General features: G+C 38.5%; 1 protein-coding gene across 1 annotated transcript; it reads left to right on the top strand.

The window, feature by feature from the left end:
• Positions 1 to 243: 243 nt before the first annotated feature.
• Positions 244 to 20,732, top strand: LOC122660094 (aldehyde dehydrogenase 22A1). Its single transcript, XM_043855271.1, has 14 exons — positions 244 to 483; positions 589 to 632; positions 1,126 to 1,227; positions 1,768 to 1,895; positions 12,462 to 12,584; positions 16,705 to 16,858; positions 17,520 to 17,623; positions 17,719 to 17,797; positions 18,263 to 18,358; positions 18,457 to 18,594; positions 19,358 to 19,573; positions 19,657 to 19,848; positions 20,264 to 20,407; positions 20,492 to 20,732. Exons 1-14 carry the CDS (start codon positions 372 to 374, stop codon positions 20,639 to 20,641), a joined length of 1,782 nt encoding a protein of 593 aa, XP_043711206.1. The 5' UTR covers positions 244 to 371; the 3' UTR covers positions 20,642 to 20,732.
• The last annotated feature ends 2,259 nt before the right edge of the window (positions 20,733 to 22,991 follow it).

Below are 22,991 nucleotides of genomic sequence, written 5' to 3'. Positions count from 1 at the left end.
AGGTAATTCTAAATTTATTATCTTTGTATTTATTGTGTTATTTTGGCCGCTTAATGCTCATGAAATACTGAGGAAAAGAAAGTTCTAGATTAGAAAAGTTGTAAGGGGCATTTGGATAAATGGAAATTTTCAGGAGGCATTTGTAAAAAACCTTTTTTTGTTTCCTTCCCTAGATCGTTCTTCCAAGAGGATGGAATCCGAGTTTTGCTTCAATCTCATTTTCCTTTCTTTGTCACCGAAACTTTATTCAAGTATTCCCTCGCAACTGCGTATTTTTGTTTTCTAAGCAAATGTACTAATGTGCTTCGATCCTTCAAAGCTCTAAGGTTTGTGAGTTGTGAAGCTTCTTCCGTCTTTCCTCTGAATCTCTAATGGCTTTCTGGTGGCCTTTGCTCGTTCTCGCATTCGCTTTCGCGATCTGTCGGTTCTTGTTGATGCTAATACCTCCCAAAGTGCCTTCAATTGATGTCGATACATCTGACGGTCTCTCTTTCTCTCTCTCTCTCTCTCTCTCTCTCTCTTTCTTTCTCTATTGCTTGGTTGCTTGCTTAGGCTGTCTGCTGATTTACTGAAATGAATTTATGGCAGTGTTGGATGACGGCAGTCAGACAAAAGAGGAGAGCTTCATTTATGTGAGTTTCTGAAATGTCGCTTATTTCGGTATTTTTCTTTCTAAGGATTTCTGTGGAGATTTCTGCATTTTAGTTCTTGCAGTCCCGGAGCTACTGAATTCCCAGTTCTTACCGTGAATTAGGAGTGAATTAGGAGAGAATTGGTTTCTTTGCTCGGTAATTGTAACTGAAATGTATGTAAATATTTTTATTCTTTCCATTGAAGAAGTGACGGTCATTCAAGCAATCACACGAATTCTCTAAACTGTTGAAATCTCACGCTGTGAATATTTAAACTCATTCATTTGATTTTTTTGAAGAAAAAAAAATTCCACCCGTTTTGTCTTCGAGATATCCAGTAGATTGCTTCATCTTCTCCAAGCTGTCTAACCAAAGTAGCGTGTTTCTGTTCCTTGCTATTAAAGTTTGTTAGTCTTCAGAAATCTGTTTTATGGTTGCCCTGAATGTGTGTGAAATTCCTTATTCTTACTTGCCATGGGGGATTTTGGTGCAGATACCGAGAAGGGGAAGGGCAGCTCAGACAGACAGAGTTCAATGTTATGAGCCCGCTACAATGAAATACTTGGGGTTTTTCCCTGCGTTGACACCCGATGAGGTTTGTAATTTGATTTGCGTTCATTCAAGAAAGCCATATGGTATAAGGTCTTTCTATTATATGGTTGTGTGGATTTGAGTTCAATTCTACATGAACGGCATTTTTGCATGATTAATTTTGAAGAGCTATGGCTAGGCAAGTCATCATTTGGAAAATACATATTAGATTGGGTAATTTCTAGTCTTTGGTATCACTGCTTGCCTGGAATGTTGTCTACCTGATTTAAATGTTGAGTTGAGGCTCCAAAGCAATGAATCCTATATTTTCTCCTTTGTGTTGCCCAGTTGCTCTACACCATGCTTGTCTATTAAACTTCATAATCTCTCAACTTGGATATATGCTTTATTCCAATAGATCGATAATATTAAACAATATTATTTTGTGATTACACCATTTACATCGTTCACTCTCTCTCTCTCTTGCTCGCTTGCTCACTAAATTCTATCTCTTGAAGTACTGAAGAAATAGTTTTTGTTATAATGAATTTGCCAGATCTTGTATTTTACAAAAATGGATGCAATGTTCATCATCATTTGTCAGGTCAGAGACCATGTAGCACAGGCCAGGAACGCTCAAAAGATATGGGCAACAAGTAGCTTCAAGCAAAGACGCCAGTTTCTCCGTATACTTCTTAAGTATATTATTGAGCATCAAGAGCTTATATGCGAGTAAGGAGTACACCTTATCAATGTGAACTTTTAATTAGCAGCATTTGAGAATGGTTGGTAGAGAAGACTACCAAGGACCTTAGAGTATCTGGAGAAATAATTCAAACTCTTAATATCATTCTTTCTTTACCACCCCTGTTGTCATGCTATTTTCTCTCTTTCTTTTCTTCAGTTACCTCCCCCTGCCCCTCCCCCAACCCCAAAGGAAAAGTGACAACAAAGCTATATTCTGTTTGGTTATTTCATTTGTTTTCAACTGGATTATTTTTTAGCACATGTTTTCGACTCCACTTCTCACAAGCTGCATCTATATAATTCTTCTTTCTCACTGTTTTGACATAACATTTCATCTTTTTTCTTGATTCTTCTGTCCGGATGGACACCCTTTGCTATTTACTCCTCATACCAACATACGTGTATCCTTTTATTATTCATTAAAAGAATAAAAAATTTCAACCTCCCTCTGTCTTCCTTAAAATGAAGTCACAGGCACACTGCTTAGAATTAGATATCTTGGGGCAGATTGAGAGTTTACCCATTTGTTTTCTGTCACTTTTCAGAGAGAAATGTTAAATCTTCTATTTATCTAGTTAATTTTCCTGGATTCAATTTTGGGTTGCATGTGTGATATTAACTCCTCTCTATATGTATGAAATTCAGCAAGAATCATTTGTTGTAGAAGTAGTTAAAGAAAATGATCTACTCTGTGATAAGTACTGATAACAGCCACCTTTGGGACAATGCTAGCAATTGAATGCTTGGGTTCTGTATTCTTTTGTTTACATGCTGACTTAATTCTTTCAGCCATGTCAATTAGAAGAGTGCATTTGAAGGAAAAGGAGTAGCAACTATGGATCACAAGATGGGGGATTATTGATTGAAGTGGTTCTGGCATTCAGCTATGTGCACCAAAGCCCAACATATGCAAAAGTGCGAATGGCATATCACAGTTAAAGGGTGGCAATGGATAGGGTAGGGATGGCCAGATGGATAATGGCATTACCGTTACCCCCTACATGGTTTGGGGGGTGTAAAAATGGCAAGCCTAATAAACCAGCAACCAGCAAACAAAGAAGAAGAAGAAGAAATTCTGCAGAGATAAAGCAGAATCGGTGGTTATGATCTCCGCCCCTTGTTAGCTTAATAATGTGAAGATACATCCAATAAAAAGCTAGAAGCTTCCAACCTAGTTACAAATTTACAATAGGAAACTAAGGTAGACATAGAAATAGAAACAAGATCTAACAACAAGGCTAACTAAAGAGGAAAGCTACTAGAACAATCTACCGCTAGTAGTATACATGACTCATATGTGCCTGCACGGTTGGCTCTGAATAGTCTTCAGAACCAGAGTAGGCACGGATGTTGCGGCCGAAGCAGCAAAGAGGATTGACCTCTGAGAAACGGCCCTTGAACCATAAAGGGGAGCAAGGACTACCCTGATTTGTACATAAGAGGTGGCCATGAACATCCGAGGTGCGGTCCCTATACATATGGGTCATGTACCCCTTACAATTTAAATTGGTAATTTTAATACTCACCCTCAAGTTGGAGCATATAATTTAAATTGGTAATTTTAATACTCACCCTCAAGTTGGAGCATATAGGTCACCCATGCCCAGATTGGAACAATTCTTACAAAAAGCAGGTCCAAATAGAGGCTTGGTAAACATGTCACCAAGCTGATTAGTAGAGGAGACAAAGGGTGTAACGATAAGCTTTTCCATGATGATACTCCGCACAAAATGACAATCAACCTCGATGTGCTTTGTCCTCTCATTAAACACTGGGTTGCTGACGATGTAGATGACAACTTGGTTGTCACAGAACATCTTCATAGGTTGAGTAACTGGAAAACCCAACTCTTGAAGTAGAGATTTTAATCACATAAACTTAGCAGTAGTATTAGCCTCAATGTGCTTTGTCCTCTCCTTAAACACTGGGTTGCTGGCGATGTAGATGACAACTTGGTTGTCACAGAACATCTTCATAGGTTGAGTAATTGGAAAACCCAACTCTTGAAGTAGAGATTTTAATCACATCAACTTAGCTATAGTATAAGCCATAGCTCTATACTCAGCCTCAGCACTAGACCTAGCCACAGTGATCTGCTTCTTGCTACGCCATGTGACTAGATTACTACCAAAAAACGTGCAAAACCCTTTAGTAGACCTTTAGTCCCCATCAACACCAACACAGTTAGCATATGAGTATTCTACTAGATCAACACTCTAGTAAGGCTGATAAATAAGCCCCTTGCCTGGAGCCCCCTTCAGATAATTCAAGATCCGACAAGCTAGCTACCAATGTACATTTTTCGGTGACTGCATAAACTGGCTAATGACCCCAACTGCAAAGGATATGTCAGGTCAAGTAATAGTCAATTAAATCAATTTCCCCACCAGTCTTCTGTACTGGTGCAAATCATTGAAGTCTTCCCCAATAGTAGTGCCAAATTTCTGATGGAGATTCATAGGAGAATCAATTGGTTTGGAGGGAAGCATACCAGTTTTAGAAAATAGGTTTAATACATACTTCCGCTGCAATAGACTGATCCCTTTCTTACTTTGTAGTACTTCAATACCTAGAAAATACCTGAGGGTACCCAAATCTTTCATCTAAAAATGCTGATGTAGATAAGCTTTTACTTTTGCTATTCCGGATGCATCACCTCTAGATATTATGTTATCATCAACATAAACAACCAATACAACCACCTTAAATCCTTGGCGTTGTACAAACACAGAATGATTAGAATAGCATTGTAAAAACCCACAACGAGAAACTATAGAGCTGAACTTGTCAAACCAGGATCTAGGTGACTACTTTAAACCATAGATGGCCTTATGTAACTTGCAAACTCTGGGAGAATGTTCCCCCTGAGCAACATACCCTGGAGGTTGCTCTATGTACACCTCCTCATCAAGACCACCATAAATGAAGGCATTTTTTTATATCCATTTGATAAAAAGGCCAATCTAATTTCACTACAAGAAAAATTAGTACACGAACAAAATTTAAATGAGTAACAGGGGAGAAGGTCTCAAAGTAGTCTACAGTCTACACCATATGTTTGAGTATACCCCTTGGCAACTAGTAAGGCCTTGAATCGTTTAACGGAGCCATCTGGATTGTACTTTATGGTGTACACCTAGCGACATCGCACAAGATCCTTACTTGGAGGCAAATCCTAATGTAGTCCTAGGTAGGAGTAGTCCCACTAGGAACCAGGGTAATAGGATCACCAAACAAGGCTGGCCGATTGGGACAGCTTAGGCTAATTAGGGCAGAACTAGGGTTAGGGTTATGGGAATCGATTAGGGTTAAGTGGAGGATTAAGAAGAGGAATGAAATTGCAGAATTATAAAACTACTGACTTGAATTAACATTGATCCCCAACAGTAGCAGATTGAAGAAAAGCTAAGAGAGGACCTCCCGATCTACAAGATGCAAGGAGTCACTGGGGATTCCAGTCCTTCAACCTTGATATTACTCACAAGGGGGGGATCTTGATATGACACACAAGACAGTCTCTGAAGAGAGAAGTAGCAGCAGCAAAACAATATTTTTTATTAATCAAATTCGTATTCAATACTTGGCCCCCTTACAACCTTATATAAAAGACTCAAAATTATACTCCAACACTCAAAAGGAAAGGCCTAACCCTATCCCCAACCTATTAGGTAACTTAAACTGACTAGGAAATTAGAATACTAAAGGAAATAGACTCAAAACATGGCTGGACTTGTAGAGTCCTAATCCAGCCCAACTTACATCACATGACCACTTAAGTTGTCACATGATCACTGAACCAAGTTACATGATCACTTAAATTGAACCAATTTGAACCGGTTCAATTAAAAAAACATAAAAATAAACTAAGTATTGGGCTAATCCCGTATGCAACCTATGTACCCCTAGTTTAGGCTCATTAAAGTGGCCTAATACATAGAAAACCCTTGGGAACAAAGGCCCAACATGTATATAACCCAACCCTAGGCCTATTTCTAAAGAAATAAGCCAATTTCTATGATAAACCTGCATCAAATCTCCCCAACTTGAAAAAATTCGTCCTCAAATTTTGCAGTGATGGGGGGGGGGGGGGAATCAACATGTGATCAGCAACTTTGACCATCCCCAAACAAAATTCCGATGAGGTAGGAACATTGGGGATAAAGTCTTCAATGCGTGGAGCTTGCTCTTCGAAGAACCATGGTGGCATAACAAACTCTATGTGTTCTTTCTTTGAATCAGCAGCAACTATCAATGTCTCGTCTATAGAGCCTTCAGTGTTAGCAACCTTCTCATCTAATGCATGAGCCACAAGCTCCACCTCTTCAAGAATAGCAACTTGAAGGTCATTGTTTTCCTTTGGAATGCTCTCAATCAACTTTTCATCTTCTACTGTTTCAGCTTTGTCTATTTTGTTCTCTTCAATGTATACCTCTTCAGTAGAATCTTCTACAATTGTGTTTTGGACCTCCACATCAATTTGATGGCCGAGCTTCTCCATTATGATCTCAACTACTGGTGCAGCTTGGTCTACTTGAATTTCTTTAGCTATCGGTTCTTAAATCTCTTCAACACAAATTGCCTTAGTGGAATCTTCTGTTGGTACATTCGCCATTGGTGAAACTTCAAACACAGTCGATGCCACTTGCGTTTGAGTTGACATGTTCAGCAGTCCCTATGGCTGTACAGTCGATGTGGTCACCTTTGGTTGTAACCCTTTTAGAGTAAACAAATGGTATAGACGGTGTCGATCAGGTGGGACACACGAGTTGTTTTCAGGTTCAATCCAACATTATCACTTGTCTAACCAATTACAACCTACTGCAATAACGCTCATTGGAGATGGTACCGGCTTACACCAAGCATCATCAGAGTATGAGGAACACTCAAATTCAACAAAGACTTGATCTGTAGGCATGATGCAAATCTCTCCTGACTGGGACAACATATCCACCACAGATTGTGAAATAATGTTGTTACGTCGCCTCTCATCAACAATTAATATGGCTGTGCTCCTATTGGGTAGGCGAACTCGGGTCTTAAAAACGAATGGAAGTGGGTCTTTCGAGGCTTGGTTGGAGCTTCCCTCCGCCATAGCTCTGATAACAATTTAATGTAGTCCTAGGTAGGAGTAGTCCCACTAGGAACCAGGGTAATAGGATCACCAAACAAGGCTGGCCGATTGGGACAACTTTGGCTAATTAGGGCAGAATTAGGGTTAGGGTTATGGGAATCGATTAGGGTTAAGTGGAGGATTAAGAAGAGGAATGAAATTGCAGAATTATAAAACTACTTACTTGAATTAACACTGATCTCCAACAGTAGCAGATTGAAGAAAAGCTAAGAGAGGACCTCCCGATCTACAAGATGCAAGGAGTCACTGGGGATTCCAGTCCTTCAACCTTGATATTACTCACAAGGGGGGTCTTGATATGACACACAAGACAGTCTCTGAAGAGAGAAGCAGCAGCAGCAAAGACAATAGCAAAACAATATTTTTTATTAATCAAATTCGTATTCAATACTTAGCCCCCTTACAACCTTATATAAAAGACTCAAAATTAGATTCCTACATTTAAAAGTAAAGGCCTAACCCTATCCCTAACCTATTAGGTAACTTAAACTGACTAGGAAACTAGAATACTAAAGGAAATAGACTTAAAACATGGCTGGACTTATAGAGTCCTAATCCAGCCCAACTTACATCACATGACCACTTAAGTTGTCACATGACCACTTAACCAAGTCACATGATCACTTAAATTGCACCAATTGGATGCTACCAATTTGAACCTGTTCAATTAAAAAAAACATAAAAATAAACTAAGTATTGGGCTAATCCCGTATGCAACCTATGTACCCCTAGTTTAGGCTCATTAAAATGGCCTAATACATACAAAACCCTTGGGAACAAAGGCCCAACATGTATATAACCCAACCCTAGGCCTATTTCTAAAGAAATAAGCCAATTTCTATGATAAACCTGCATCAAATCCACTAGGCACTAGAATCCATGTCTGACGGGATAATAAAACATCTATTTCCGTATCCATAGCCACTTTCCACCCAAAGTGAGATAAGGCCTCATGATGATTTTTCAGAATGGAATGTTGGACAAGCAGAAGGCAAAATTATGTCATGGAGATGGAAGGTGGGAGAGAAACATAATTTTTTGTAGGATAGGCAGTCATGGATTTTTTACTGCAAGTACGAGTACCTTTGCGGAGAGCGACTGGTAAATCAGGAGGAGGAACCTCAGTAGGATCAGACTATGTAGAGGGGAAAGCAGGACCGGAGTTGAAGTAGACGACACTGTCTTCTTACGCTGTTTATAAACCTGTAGAGGAGGGTCAGTGAAAGGCTTGACAATAGGGATAGGTGTATTATGATCAGTAGCTGCAATAGGAGCAAGCGCAGGAGTGGCAGGAGAATAAAATGAAGTATTCTCTAAAAAAGTAACATCAACATTGACATACTACCGATGGGTAATAGGATCATAACACTTATAGTCCTTCTGGGTCCCAGAATAACCAAAGAAAATACACTTTAATGGCATGGGGAGATGGTTTATCAATACGAGGTTGCAAGATATAAATAAAGCAAACACAACCAAAAACCTTAGGTGGAACGGAAAATAATGAGGTATTGGGAAACAAAATGGAAAAAGGAGCCTGATTTGATAAAATAGAAGAAGGCATCCGATTAATGAGAAAACATGCAATGAGAACAACATTACACCAAAAATGCTTTGGAACATGCATATGAAACATAAGAGAATGAGCAATCTCCAGTAAGTGTTGGTTTTTTTTTGTTCAGCCACCCCATTAAAAAGAGCGTCCTAGTGTAGGAGGATCCCGCTACGACAGGGTCTGGGAGAGGCAAATATATACGTCCTTACCCCTTGCTTCGCACGAGAGGCTGTTTCCAAGTTTCGAACCTGCAACCAACAGGTTGCAATAGCGCAATTTAACAATTGCGCCAAGGCTCGCCCACTGATGTATAATACCATTGTCTAAGGAAAAACTACAAGGTTCTAAAACTCGGTCTCGATCATGGTCTCGTCGTCTCGACCAGGTCGAGTTTTCCGAGATCTTGAGATCTCGAGATCTCGGTGAGACAGTGCTTTTTTTTTTTTAAAGTTTCGGAATTATGTTTCAGTAGGCATATGGCCATAGTTGGCTCCGAAACTTTAAGGTAAGCTTGTTTTAGGCTTAATAAACATATTTAAAGGTTCAGATTGAAAAAAAAAAACTCAATTCTTAACTCCCAAGTCCCAACAATACAGTACTATGACTCTGAGTACTGAGGAGGTCGAGATTCTCGAAATATTTGAGATTTCACCGAGATTTCTCGAAATATTCAAAATCTCGGTCGAGATTTTCGAGATTTGACATTTTTGTGGTTCGTATGCTATCTCGTCTTGACTAGCTCGAGTTTACCGAGATTTCCGAGATCTCGCCGAGATCTCGGCAAGATTTTGAACTATAATCTCATGCCGTATATACTCGAGCATTATCAGATCGGAAAACCTTGATAGAAGTATCAAACTGTGTCTTTATTTCATTATAAAATATTTTAAAGATGGACAAAATTTTGGAACGATCTATCAACAAATAAACCCATGTTATACAAGAATGATCGTTCACAAAAGTAACAGAATAAGAAAAATCAAACATATTTTTAACACGGCATGAACCCTAGATATCGTAATGGACTAACAAAAATAAAGACGGACTCCTAGATTCACTACGAACGGGAATAGATGATCGATGATGTTTCCCTCAGTCTTCACAAATTGGTAGTCCGGGTGTAGGCCAGCTAAGAATTTAGCTACTTGAAATTCAGCTATTTGTAACCTGAGTTGCTCCAAATCAGTGGTAAGTGGTTGATGCATCTGAAGCTCTTCAATAATCCCTTTATATCTGTTGTAGTACTCATTGAGAGATTTGTCCCCCTGTTTAAATGTAAACATCTTATCATACAACTCATATATTCGAGAAAATTCTTCTCCTAAGAGAAATTTTCATGGAAGTCATTCCAAAAACCTTAGCAGTAGAGTGAAACATGACATTAGATGCAATGGTAGGGTTAATATTATTCCACAACCTTATTCTTAAGGTGGAGTTCTCGTGGGATATTCCTCATATGCAGTAAGCGAAGTTGGTCTTTAGGATTAGCAGTTGGAGGATCATCTGTGAGATAATTCATCTTACCCTTAGCATGAATATAAGCCTGAACAGCTTGGGCACACAACATCTAATTGGAAACTCCAGTGAGCTTAATGTTTGTAATCTGAATCTGAACATTATCAACTGGAGGGTTAGGGTCAAGCATCATGCAATCCAGAAATAGAGTATGTAATGTGATCAGTCAACAAGGAAGTAACCATTGGAGCAGCAACCACATGCAGAGAGAAATCATATAGCAGCAGTACACTTCCGTCCAGGGATTCAAACTAAAGTGACAATCAATAGTATTTACCAATACCACCCACTGGGAACAGTAACACTAGCCGGCAGGAACAACTAGAACAGAGATATCCAGATATCCAAAATCTGACTTATAAACCAGAATTGGGGTTATTACACATTACCAGCATGATTTTAGGTATCGTTATCGTATCGCCCGATACGGACGATACGTGCCGGTTTTGCAAGTGACCGATCTTAATGCCGTGCCGACACCGTATCGGTGATATGGTATGGACAAGGGGTAAAATGGTCAAAAAAACCCATTTTTAAAGGAGAATCAGGGGTAGATTTGTCCGATCCGATACCATATCGGTTTCTGGGTTGACCATTCCCGGTTCCGATACCGTGCACTAAAACCATGATTACCAGAGATCAGTTGGGCAGTTTGCTCTGAAATTGCAGTTGAGTGGGCCCCTGGAAGAGGGCATTGAAAGCCCAAAACATTATTGCGATCAGAAGTAATGTAGTGATCAGTAGGTCGGAAAAAGTGACCTAAATCAGAGCATCCGCAGGCTGAATAGGAGGTCTCTAATTCCAGAAAATCAGACCAATAAAAATAGCTCAAACATGGATCGAGTTCACCTTAGGAGGCCTTCAGTCAGTCTTCAAAATTCCAATATTGTCAAGCGGATGGATAGAAAGATCAATCAGATCTCAATAACTTGAGAAAAATCCCAGAACTGGAAACCACAAGTGATGTAGAACATAGAGATTGATATCTTTAATCAATAATCTCCATAAGCATCATTTGATAGTTAAGAGTAGGCCTAAGTTTATCCTTGAATCATCACAAACTTAGGGCATGAAGTAGTTAGGCAGCGTTGGCTGCTGTAGTCAGAAACCGAAAGAACTTTAAAACCAATCAAAACAGAATTGGAAGAGGATCAATCACTATTTTATTAGTGCTCTGATACCATGTAACAATGTCAAGCCTTAAACCAGCAACCATCAAATAAAGAAGAAGTTGACAGAGGAAGAAGAAGAAATTCTGCAGAGATAAAGCAGAATCGGTGGTTATGATCCCTATCCCTTGTTAGCTTAAATAATGTGAAGATACATCTAATGGAAAAGCTAGAAGCTTCCAACCTAGCTACTTTAGGAAACTAAGGTAGACATAGAAATAGAAACAAGATCTAAATAGAAGACTAACTAAAGAGGAAAGCCGTTAGAACAATCTGCTGCCAGCAGTGTACATGACTCATATGTACCCCCACAGTACATATTGGTCATGTACCCCTTACAACTTAAATTGGCAACTTTAACAGGGGGCATTCACCCTTGCCCTATAGGGTCAGGTAAGGATTTGCCTTTACCCACACTGCATGAGGTATGGATAGAAGGGTAAATGGGTAAGTCAGGTAAAGACTCGTAAAGTACTGGGTGTCTAAACTTGGCTAGTGTTTCAAGATTTTGGGCCTAGTGAATAGGAATTTCAAATGGTCTATGTTTGTTATTAGGCTTATGTCCTATGTGTTATGAGTGATTTTGTAAATATTGGTTATGGTTATATGGGCTGGACTAGGTTAATATATTTATTTGTGAAGCTACTCAAATCAGCCCCAAGTTAAAGAAAGATCTTTCATTGTCATGCCAAAAAGTCAAGTCTTAAGCAAATGGAGGCAACAAACGCTGATCCTAGATTATATAATGTATGTGAAGGTATCTAATTGTTCCTACATAGATGAGTAAGCTGGGATGGTAAGAACCCATTACCCTTACTCTCCCTGTTTTCTTATAGGGTAAGAAAATAGGGTAGGGTAAGGTGGGTAAATGGACACCCATTGCCAGCCCTACACAATACCCGTAACCCTAAGTTATAAGGATTAGGCATTGTGAGTTGAGTTAATTTTACATTGAGACTTTTGCAGCTTTTCAAATTTGACGCCCACATACTTGAATTCCACCCCATTTCTTGTTTCAGTTCTTAGATATAAACTTTAAAGTTAAGCTCAGTGAAGCATATTATAATTGCATGTCTTGACTCCTGATGTTACTTTGATAGAAACAGTTATTCATCATTTATTTACTTGTTTTGTTTAATGTGAAATCCTTTCTTACTAACTTGCACATTAACTCATGTTAGAACCTCTTCTCGGGATACTGGAAAGACAATGGTAGATGCATCATTGGGTGAAATAATGACAACCTGCGAGAAAATCACTTGGCTTCTTTCAGAGGGTGAGCGGTATCTAAAGCCTGAATACAGGTTCTCTTCTGCAACTTTCTTCTATGCAAACACGTGTTGGTGATATCTTGGTTCCGATATATTTGATTTCTGTTGCAACCATCAGGTTGTGGGTTCGAAATATGAAAACAGCCTCTCCGCGAAGCGGGGTAAGGCTGGGTACATTTGCCCTTCCCAGACCCTGCAGTAGCGGGGGCCTCAGGCACTGGGATGCTCTTCTTTTTCTTTTATTGCTCTAAAATCTAAACTTTCTCTGATGTGTGAATCTTTATTAATTAAGTCAGTGTTGCGTAAAATAATTTTCTATAAGTTCAATTGTTAAGTAGGTTAAATTCATTTAGTAAGCTTGTAATAAAGTTCCAAGGACTTGAATTCTGGTTTTGATGCTTGTGTCATTTAGGTTGTATTTGGCATTGGTAATGTTCTTCTGATTCCACAATGGATTTCCCCCCCCTTTTTGGATGGATATTCTTTTTTATCTTGATTCTGTAATTCTCAGTTACGCAAAAAATTAGCCCCAAAAGGACTGGTTTGTGAAGCTGATCAACCTTTTTCATTATACTTGAGAGATTCCATTGAAGCATAGTTCGAGATTTCAATTTTGACTGTCAAAACCAAAAATATTCTGGATTTGGGGCGAAATTTGACTGAAATATGATACATTTCGGTGGTCAAATGGTCATATTTTATCCCAAAACGTCAGGAAATTGCTAATTGAACATCGTAAACATATTTGAACCTTTAGATTATAGGAAAAAAAAACACTCTCAAAATGGTAATTTGGATTTGGACCCTAGGTTGGTACTATACACTATAGATTTCGGTATCCTTCTCTATATAACCTATTCTACACCTAATTTAGTACTAGAAAACACAACATTCTATAAAAGCAATTGAAATATGTTTTGAGAATGAAGAAAAACCATTTAATAGTACACCAATGTCAAAAATGTCATCATAGACGATTAATAGGATTCCCTATTTAAGCATATTTACATATGTTTGAAGCATTAGATTGGAAAAAGAACACCCACTATGGTAGTTTGTTTTGGAGCCTATGACATATGGCGGCCATGTCATCCTCAGCCTGAAGAAACTCTCAAAATCCACCACAACAGCACTACAGGTGAAAATGTTGAAATTTGAGAAAATTTGGCCAAAAGACTACTTTAAATCCACCCAAATGTTGAAGTGAATGTTCCACAATTGACCATCAAGTCTTAATTCAGTAGCAAAATGAAGGTCTTTGCCTAAAAAAAAAATAGAGGTTTTCTATTAGTTCTGGAGTTCCCAGGCATAAAGTGGTGAAAGCTTGAAAGTTTGCTGAAATGAGTTGAACTTTCGCCAAGATGACTCGAAATTTCATCAAAATCTTGCCAAAATGAGTCGAACTTTCGCCGAAATGCCGAAATGCCAAAATGCCAATTTCTTTTCTTCAAAATCTGAAGGCTTGTAGAGTTGACCCCGATTTCGTTTTGAGGCTTTTTACAACAACTCAACCTTATCCCAACTAAATAGGGTCGGCTACATGCATCCTTGCCCTCCAATCAGCTCTATTCGAGGTCATACTTGATACAAGGCCTAAGCTATGCATGTCTTTTCTCACTTCTCCAGGTCATTTTAGGTCATTTGAGGCTTTTTGAAACTGAAATATTTCATGCAATTTTGGTCGAAATACCAAAAATTTGAACCATGCATTAAAAATCTTCTTGTCTGGAATGAAAAAATTCTGAAATTACTTCAAAAAATAATATGATGAACACTGACTTATTTTCATTGATTAATATTAGTAATTATTTCAACAACAAAACCCCAGGTTCACCCGGGTAAATGCATTAAAAGGGACAAATTTTAGCGGATGGTGCCGCTACAGTTGGTGGTGAACTCGCTTTGGGAAAAAACGTATTAGTAGCCTATATGCCCTGGGAAGTACAATTTTGAAGATGCAGTACTCGTTAGCATAGTACTATATCTCGCGATATATCGGTATCTCGGGCCTACCGAGATATCCGAAATATCCGAGATATCGCGAAATATGACCTAAATATTGCATTTTTTCTGCAATATTTCGGGGGTCCATCTCGAGGGGTATTTGGCCATATCTAGGCCTGAAACTTCATGGACAACCTTATTTAAGCTTAATAAACACATTTAAACCATAAAATTGTAAAAATGTGAATTCAAATTGGTGATTTGGGTTTGCACCCTTGATTGACATACGGTCGCCGACCCTAATGTATAAATAGTTAAATACACATAGATTAGGCAGTTAATATTTAATAATAGTATTTAACTTCGTCACATATCAAGTTAAAGCCAGTACACATTGATGAGTACCATGATTCTCATAAACTTCATAATATTCAATAACTCGCTTAAAGCCTTAAAGGCAATACACTAAGTGTCAAAGTTAGTAAGTCACAAGACTCGCAACTCGCAAGTCACAACTCACAAGTTCATAGATCAATGAAATCACAACTTAAGTTACAAATTACAAGTGCTAAACTGCTAATAGTAGTTGCTGTGCCTCCCTGGATCAATCCCACTCATGCCTCGCTGGAGTCGACGTCCTTGCTCTCTGTTTGAAGAACATATGTGAACCACGGTATAGAATCGGAGAAGAAACGAGTGTAGTCATCCACAAGTGTCACGTAAATGGAATCATCAACATACTGTAGGTAACCTATCTTAGGATATAAACTAGGGTTACCAATCGATCCAGTCCGTGAAGAAGATGATCCACTGTGATATGATGTTGGCGCCGGCGCAAGAGGCGATGGCATTGGCTGCATGTATGGCTGGTGAGGTTGGTAGCTAGGTCCGCTAGGCTATGCAAAGATGTTATCTACAAAAGATGATCCAGTATGGCCCTGGGACTGGGACTGGTAGTCATAGTCCCCTACCCCACTAAACTGCCCATATGATGATGATCCATATCCATATCCACCGTAAGGTTGTGATGCACCATAATCCGATGCCAATGGAGTGGTATGTGCGTCAAAAGATGGGGCACGCCAATGTCCAGTCGGTCCTCCCTCCCTATCACCCATACTCAAACCACCAACAGAGCTAGATAGGTTATCAATGTCCATGTGATCAGGTTGCAACTGTGTTTGTCGACCCCTACGCTTCCTGTTGTATGTATGTAGGGGGCCTCTCGAGGGTGGGGGTGCGGGGGCACGTGCTCCGTGGTCCGTATCTTGTGTGGCATGATCAAACTGTGTCTCTCCAGTGAATCGGAGTGGCTCTACAGGTGCCGTATCCTGGGCCTCCTGGCCTACCACATAACGCTCTCGCATGCCGTCAAATTCTTCACCAGCATCACCACCACCAACATCACCACCACCAGCATTACCACCACCAGCATCACCATTACCACCACCATCATCACCATCATCATCATTTGAGGACTTAGACCAGTCTACATCATCAGCAACATTGCCACCAATGTGCTTGAACAATGGCTAGAGTGTTGGATGAGAGCTTGGAAGAGTGGAAGAATAGGCAAAAGACTGAAATTCCTTAGCAAATGCAGCTCTCGGTCGAAATATGGACCAAAATCTGCGAAATATTGTATTAAAGCCCCCCTTCACATGACACTTTAAGCCAAAATACCATATTTCGTCGATATCTCGTGAGATATCGAGATATCGTCGATATCTCATGAGATATCGACGAAATATGGTATTTTTTCATTTCGACCTGATTTCGCATCTCGGTAAGCTCGAGATATACAAAATTAAGCGATTTTTCGGTGAAATATCGCGAGATTTTGAACCATGCTCGTTAGCAAGCGTCTGAAAGAGTTTTTTTTTATTTCTATTTCTTTCCCTTTCTCCTCTCACTCCTTGATGAGTTCAATAAAAGTTTACTGACACAAAATGGGGAAAAGATCATGTACAAACCATAAATAAATTTAGAGAAAAGAGTTTGCAATACTAACTGGTAAGTACTGACTATGTATCCAAGTTATACTTCAAGTTCCTCTTCTTTTAGTTCCTTTAGGAGTGTGAGTGAGTTTTTGTGTATGTGCCACTTGACATTGATTTATGAGAAACTGAAACTATTTTCTAAATCATGGTATAAATTTAGTACACGAGCATGCTAATTGAATAGTTATCATTCTTTTCCTGTCTTTCAGGTCTTCTGGAAGGTCAATGTTTTATAAAAAATCAAAAGTGGAATTCCATCCACTTGGTGTGATTGGCGCCATTGTTTCATGGAATTATCCATTCCATAATATCTTTAATCCAATGCTAGCAGCAGTATTTTCAGGAAATGGTATTGTGATAAAGGTAGTACATATCTGTCATTACTAGTCTTGTGGACCCTCTTCTTTGTATTTCTGGATTGCCATGTTGCTAATTTTTCAATTTTTTTTACATTTTCTCTTCTTTATCCTAAACTGGGCTGATGATATTTGTCTTTGTGTTTTTACTTTCTTTATTAAATAATGTTATCTTTGGACTCTTCTTTTTCTTGGACTTTCTATTGCTTTTTCATTGCTATTCTCTAGAAGAAAAGACAATATTAGTTTTGTTCTTAGTGTGGTTATGCATAAGCATATGCTGCTACTGCATGGTATTATTTTCTTTTTCTTGGCCTTTCTGTTTCTTTTGGATCCAATATCTGCTATGCGGAGGTCAAAATGCTATTATATTATTGGTTCTCTTACTAATGCATCTGTGATCATACATAAGCATATGCTGCCTGCATTGTAATCAGCTAATGATTTCTTATTAATTTAAAAAAAAAAAAAAAATCTAATGCTTCTTTGAAGTGAGCATTACCTAAGGAATTGATTCATATTACCTTGATCAATTTCCAGTGAGTAAAAACTTTGCTGCAAATATTAACCAAAAGTAAAGAATTGCTTGGGGTGTTGAATCATTCTTATTGATTTCCATTGAAGTGTTATTGCTAATTGCACGGTAAACCTCGACATTTCTATTGTAGGTTTCAGAACACGCAAGTTGGTCTGGTTGTTTCTATTTCCACATCATCCAAGCAGCTCTTGCTGCTGTAGGAGCTCCTGAAAATCTGGTCCATGTAATAACAGGGTATGAATTTGTGGCATTGGCTTCTTGTTCCATAATTAAGTACCTTCTTATTATTCCACTTTAGTCCTGATAGCATTTAAACCTTTTCTTTTAAGATTTGCTGAAACAGGGGAAGCTCTAGTGTCTTCAGTGGACAAAATAATATTTGTTGGATCACCTGGTGTGGGTAAGATGGTATGCTTTTCCAATTGCAACAAGGAGATATTTCTGTTTTTTTTTCAAATTTTCTGCACAGAAAATACCCTATTATTAGTTTCAACTAAAACTTCCGTGCAAAATATCTTCGCTATATAACTGATTACAATATCATGATGTTTGTTGTAGTTAATGAGAGTATAGGGATCTGGTCACCATTATAATTCTTTTAAAAGAATATTACAGTTTAATGTGCTTAAATGAAGCATATTTTTTTGTTAATTTGCATAATTTGTTTTGTTTGCCTAAAACAAGTCCATATCACTTGTCTACATTGAAAGATAATGAATGCATTATTTCTTGAAACTTCATGATTATACTTGATCTTTTCATCTTTTGATATTCCTTTGAACAAACCATAATGTCTGAAGGATTGAATAGATTGCTGCAACTGTTCCTCACCTGCATTGCTGATAAAAAGGAACTTTTGGGGTTTCGTTGCAGATAATGAGAAGGGCTGCTGAGACACTAATACCAGTTACTCTAGAGCTTGGAGGAAAAGATGCATTTATTGTGTGTGAAGATGTCGATTTGCCTCATGTATGATATATTTTTTTTCTTTACTTGTCTAGTACATTGAGTATTATAGAATTAACATATCTGTTTCCATATATAAAGACTTATATTTCATCATACAGGTTGCACAAATTGCTGTTAGGGCTACTCTTCAGTCAAGTGGGCAAAACTGTGCTGGTGCTGAAAGATTTTACGTTCACCGTGATGTTTATTCTTCATTTGTTGCTCAAGTAGTCAAAATTGTGAAATCTGTTTGTGTTGTAAGTCTATCCATTCTGACACTTCTATGCCAGTTATTCTGCTGACGATACTTCATGTCTGCATTATTTTGAATTAGCTAAAAGTCTGAAAATACACTTACTCCATGCAATTGCCATTTTCTTGATTGCTAAAAATGTGAAAAAGTTCCAAGAAAGTGTATAATTTCCTTATAGTTTACAGTGTAAGGGTAGAAGCACTTTAGTCTGTAGTAGAATGGCCACATTAAAATTTATCTGTAGTAGATAATGGCCACATTAAAATTCAACACCACAATGCAAAATGGATGAAAGCTGCGGCTTGACGGTAGATACAATATTGCTTGTAGCATGGTCAATAGGGAAGACTAAGGATAACCTATGTCATTACCTACAAGCTAGCTTGATCCCGTATTGACAGCAGCTTGACATTCCTTGTCTTAGCCACTTTGTAAAATTGTGGTACAAACTACAAAGTATGTAATAGTGCTACTGCCCATCATCACATGCAAGTTTAATTTTCCGTTCTGCTTGGTTGATTAGAACATTAATACTGCATGATTTGATATGCATTTTTACGGTTACATATCTCTTCTTCTTTCACTACATGTTACTGTCCCACAATTTTACTGAACTTCTAGAAATTATACTTTCGCTTTGTTTCACATCATGGTTAAAACACCAGCAGTTGTGGGGTTAGTGGTTTCCAAATTCTGCAAGTAGCAGAAAAAACCCTTTCCTTTCATTGAGGCCAAGTTAAATCTTGTTTACCGACATTTTTGTGCAGGGCCCTCCATTGGCAGAAAAGTATGATATGGGTGCCATATGTGTACAAGAGCATTCTGAAAGGCTTCAAAGCCTCGTGGATGATGCCTTAGACAAAGGGGCAGAAATTGCTGGTCGAGGAAGCTTTGGCAATCTGGGTGAAGACGCTGTTGATCAGTTCTTTCCACCTACTGTAATAGTGAATGTTAACCATACAATGAGGTTGATGCAGGAAGAGGTACCACTATAATCATTTAAAAGCTTTTGGTGATTTCTTGAACAAGCTCTTTATGTATTCTAATACTCTTGACTGACCTACAGACTTTTGGACCTATCATGCCGATTATGATATTCGGTTCTGATGAAGAGGCAATTAGGCTGGCAAATGACACGAACTATGGGCTTGGTTGTGCTGTTTTTTCTGGCAGTCAACACCGTGCAAAAGAAATAGCTTCCCAGTTACACTGTGGAGTTGCTGCAATCAATGACTTCGCTTCGAATTACATGTGTCAGGTTTATTTCATTACTTTACAATTGTTCCATCCATTGTTTGAAAATTTCTCTAGTCTTTCTAGTGGTTCGTCTTTGCTGGTGAGGCTGCATCCCAATCCCAGAGGAGTTTTGTGGGATGAAGTGGCATGCAAAGGAGAGTTTTTAATGGCATATAACCAATTCTCTTTCCCTCCCTCCCCCTTCCCCAGGAGAAATGCTTGTAAAGTTCAGGATGGACCTGGCATCATTTTTTTTTTTGGACAATTAAACAAAAATAATTGTCATTATTGTTCATCTTTCCTCATTTCAATTTTTTCCTCCATTATTTATGGGCTTGCTTTTCTAGCATCCCCTTGTGGCAGCTGCTTTTCCTGGAACTTTGCTTGCAGCCTTTTGACATTTCCATTGAACTGATGATGCCCGATTCATTTTTCAGTCCCTGCCATTTGGTGGTGTGAAACACAGTGGATTTGGAAGATTTGCTGGTGTGGAAGGATTGCGAGCTTGCTGTCTTATAAAATCTGTTGTGGAGGACAGATGGTGGCCTTACATCAAAACCATGATCCCTAAACCAATCCAGGTCTGCCTCAGCAAATTTCAACTTTATTCTATACAAGTTTTCAACCATGTTACTAAGGTGCCACTTTTATTTTCTTGGTGGCAGTATCCTATTGCGGAGAATGGCTTTGAGTTTCAAGAGTCACTCGTAGAAACACTTTATGGCTTAAATGTGTGGGATCGGCTTCGAGCTTTTGTTAATCTCTTAAAGATCCTGCAGAAAGCTCCTGTCAGCACTGTGAGAAGGAATCATTAACTCGTATGTTTAGGAGTTGGCTCATCAGATGCAGCATAATATGCCTGTGGTGTTGGTAATATAATTCCATTGGCTTATCAGAGTTTGATCATCTGCCGACTTCTTCTTGTCATTTTTGGTTCTCACTGGATTACTAATTATCACAGTAAATGGGAATTGCATCCACTACTCAACATGGACGAGGGAAAGCCCAAGGCTAAATCCATGCCTATGACTTCCTGTTTGGGGGGGGGGGGGGATTGTTTTCTTCACTAAGAGATTTTGTTCCTGAAAGTGATCTTGCTGCAGTTTATTTTAGTATGCAGAGCCCGGCGCTGCACCTAATGAACAGGGGAAAGTGGCTATTATGGTTTTTTGCACTAGTTACCATATCTTTGATTCTGATTGGAGTCAATAATTCAGTCAAAAAATCTGAAGGGTAGAAGGTACATTAAATTTGGTGCATTACGGAATATCAATGTCCTTGCTGCCAATTGAGACTGTATCAAACATCCATCGAGCCTAATCATCCAGTTACCCATTGTCTATTGCCACTCATTGGAACTACCATCATTTTTGTCTCCCAAGGGGAGTTTTCTTAATTGAGCTATATCCCTCACGGGCTGACATACTAATAGAGGTTACTCCACCAGGCCATAATTTCTAATGGAGAAGTTACCAATCTGAGATTTCCACGTAATAATTGCAAGTCTTTCCTTCTATCATGAACCCAACATGATTTGAACTCATTAAAATCAAGATTAGGTTTATTGGATCAGGTTTGTCCAATGAATGACACAGTAGAGAATTATATAATGTTAGAAGTTCATATTTGATTGATCCTTATGCCCCATGCCTGAAACAAAGAAAAGATAGAGAAAGTTTACACCCATGAATCTATCGTAATTATTACTTCCCCCTGCCCCTATCTGAAATCCCCTTCATTGGTTCTTAATGTCCATCCGAGCACAAAGATGGCTGCTTGTCGGTGAAAGAATTCTTCCTTCACCATGGCTTGAGGAAAGCTCGATCCAAGTTAATATAATCATCGAAGGATTACCAAGATGATCCTAATGGGAATTATAGGAACATGAGCATTTAATTTTTGTTATTGTGTTACATATCAATCTTGTATTGCATCCACCAACTTGTGTTTCACGCGCTTGTCTTACCGTTTCCCTCGCAACCTCAATATCAACTGAGGGGGTTCCCTTTACAGAGAAACTGAAGGTACAAGCAGCCTAGCTGGTAGCCTGGTAGAGGCCATGGCTAGTTGTTGCAATGGCCGGGTAATATAACTACGCATATTTCCAATTCATTATGTAATTAATTTAACTGCTAGTTAAAACTGTTGTTGCATGGCATGCAGGTCATATAACTGCTAGTTTGGTTTTAACCACATTTGTGGATATCTCCATATCATTATGTAATTAATTTAATACTTGTTTTTTCTTGTTATAATGAATTGAAATTTTTTGAAAGAGAGACTATTGAATCAGGAGCCAATGAGCCATGAATATCATAGGAAACAAATGGGCATTTCGATGGTCAAAATGCCAAATCATTTTGTCCACATGGCAAAAATTGGAGGGCATGTGGATCCTTGCAACAAGCACATGAAATTATGAACAATTTACAGGCTCTCTTTGATATAGTTTAAATTTATGTTTATCTGACACACATAAATAGATGTGTTTTGTCTGGTTTATGACACATATTTCGCATTAAAATAAATCAATATAAACATAAATTTATAAACAGTTCAAGAGTTGTTTATGATTTATCATCTATACTGTTAATATTTGTTTATATTGGTATCCTGTTTTTTTTTTGGTAAACCACCCCCCTCTGTCTTAACATATATATATAGAATGTTCTTTGTGCCGCAGCACAGGCTGCGCCCAGGCACATGGGCAACCTATGCAGGGGGGGTAGGGTGGTCATTGCACCCACCCCCATGTGCCTAGGCGCAGCCTGCGCTGCGGCACAGAGAACAACACCCCTATATATATATGAATAATATAATACATAATTTATTCTTCACTTAAGCATACCAAACCTATTTTACATTATATAATTTATTATGTCTAGTAATAATAAAAAAATTAGTGTATAACCCATAACCTATTATCATAATTGATTATTCATAAATAGATCATAAATATAGATATAAACTATGCCAAAGAGAGCCTAACCAATCTATAAGGATCCGAGGAAAAGAAGAAAAATTGTCATCAAATAATGGATCCGTTCTATGATAGGGTCTGATGAGAACTCAGAATTCAATCCTGCTACTGATTTGCCCCTAAAATTGGGCATGTAACAGTGAAATAAAAATTACATCTAAAGAACAGCATTACTAAATATAGTA

The sequence above is a fragment of the Telopea speciosissima genome, chromosome 4, assembly GCF_018873765.1.
Source record: "Telopea speciosissima isolate NSW1024214 ecotype Mountain lineage chromosome 4, Tspe_v1, whole genome shotgun sequence".
Lineage (NCBI taxonomy): Eukaryota > Viridiplantae > Streptophyta > Magnoliopsida > Proteales > Proteaceae > Telopea > Telopea speciosissima.
Note: the sequence above shows the minus strand (reverse complement) of the source record. Positions and strands in the feature narration are given on the sequence as shown.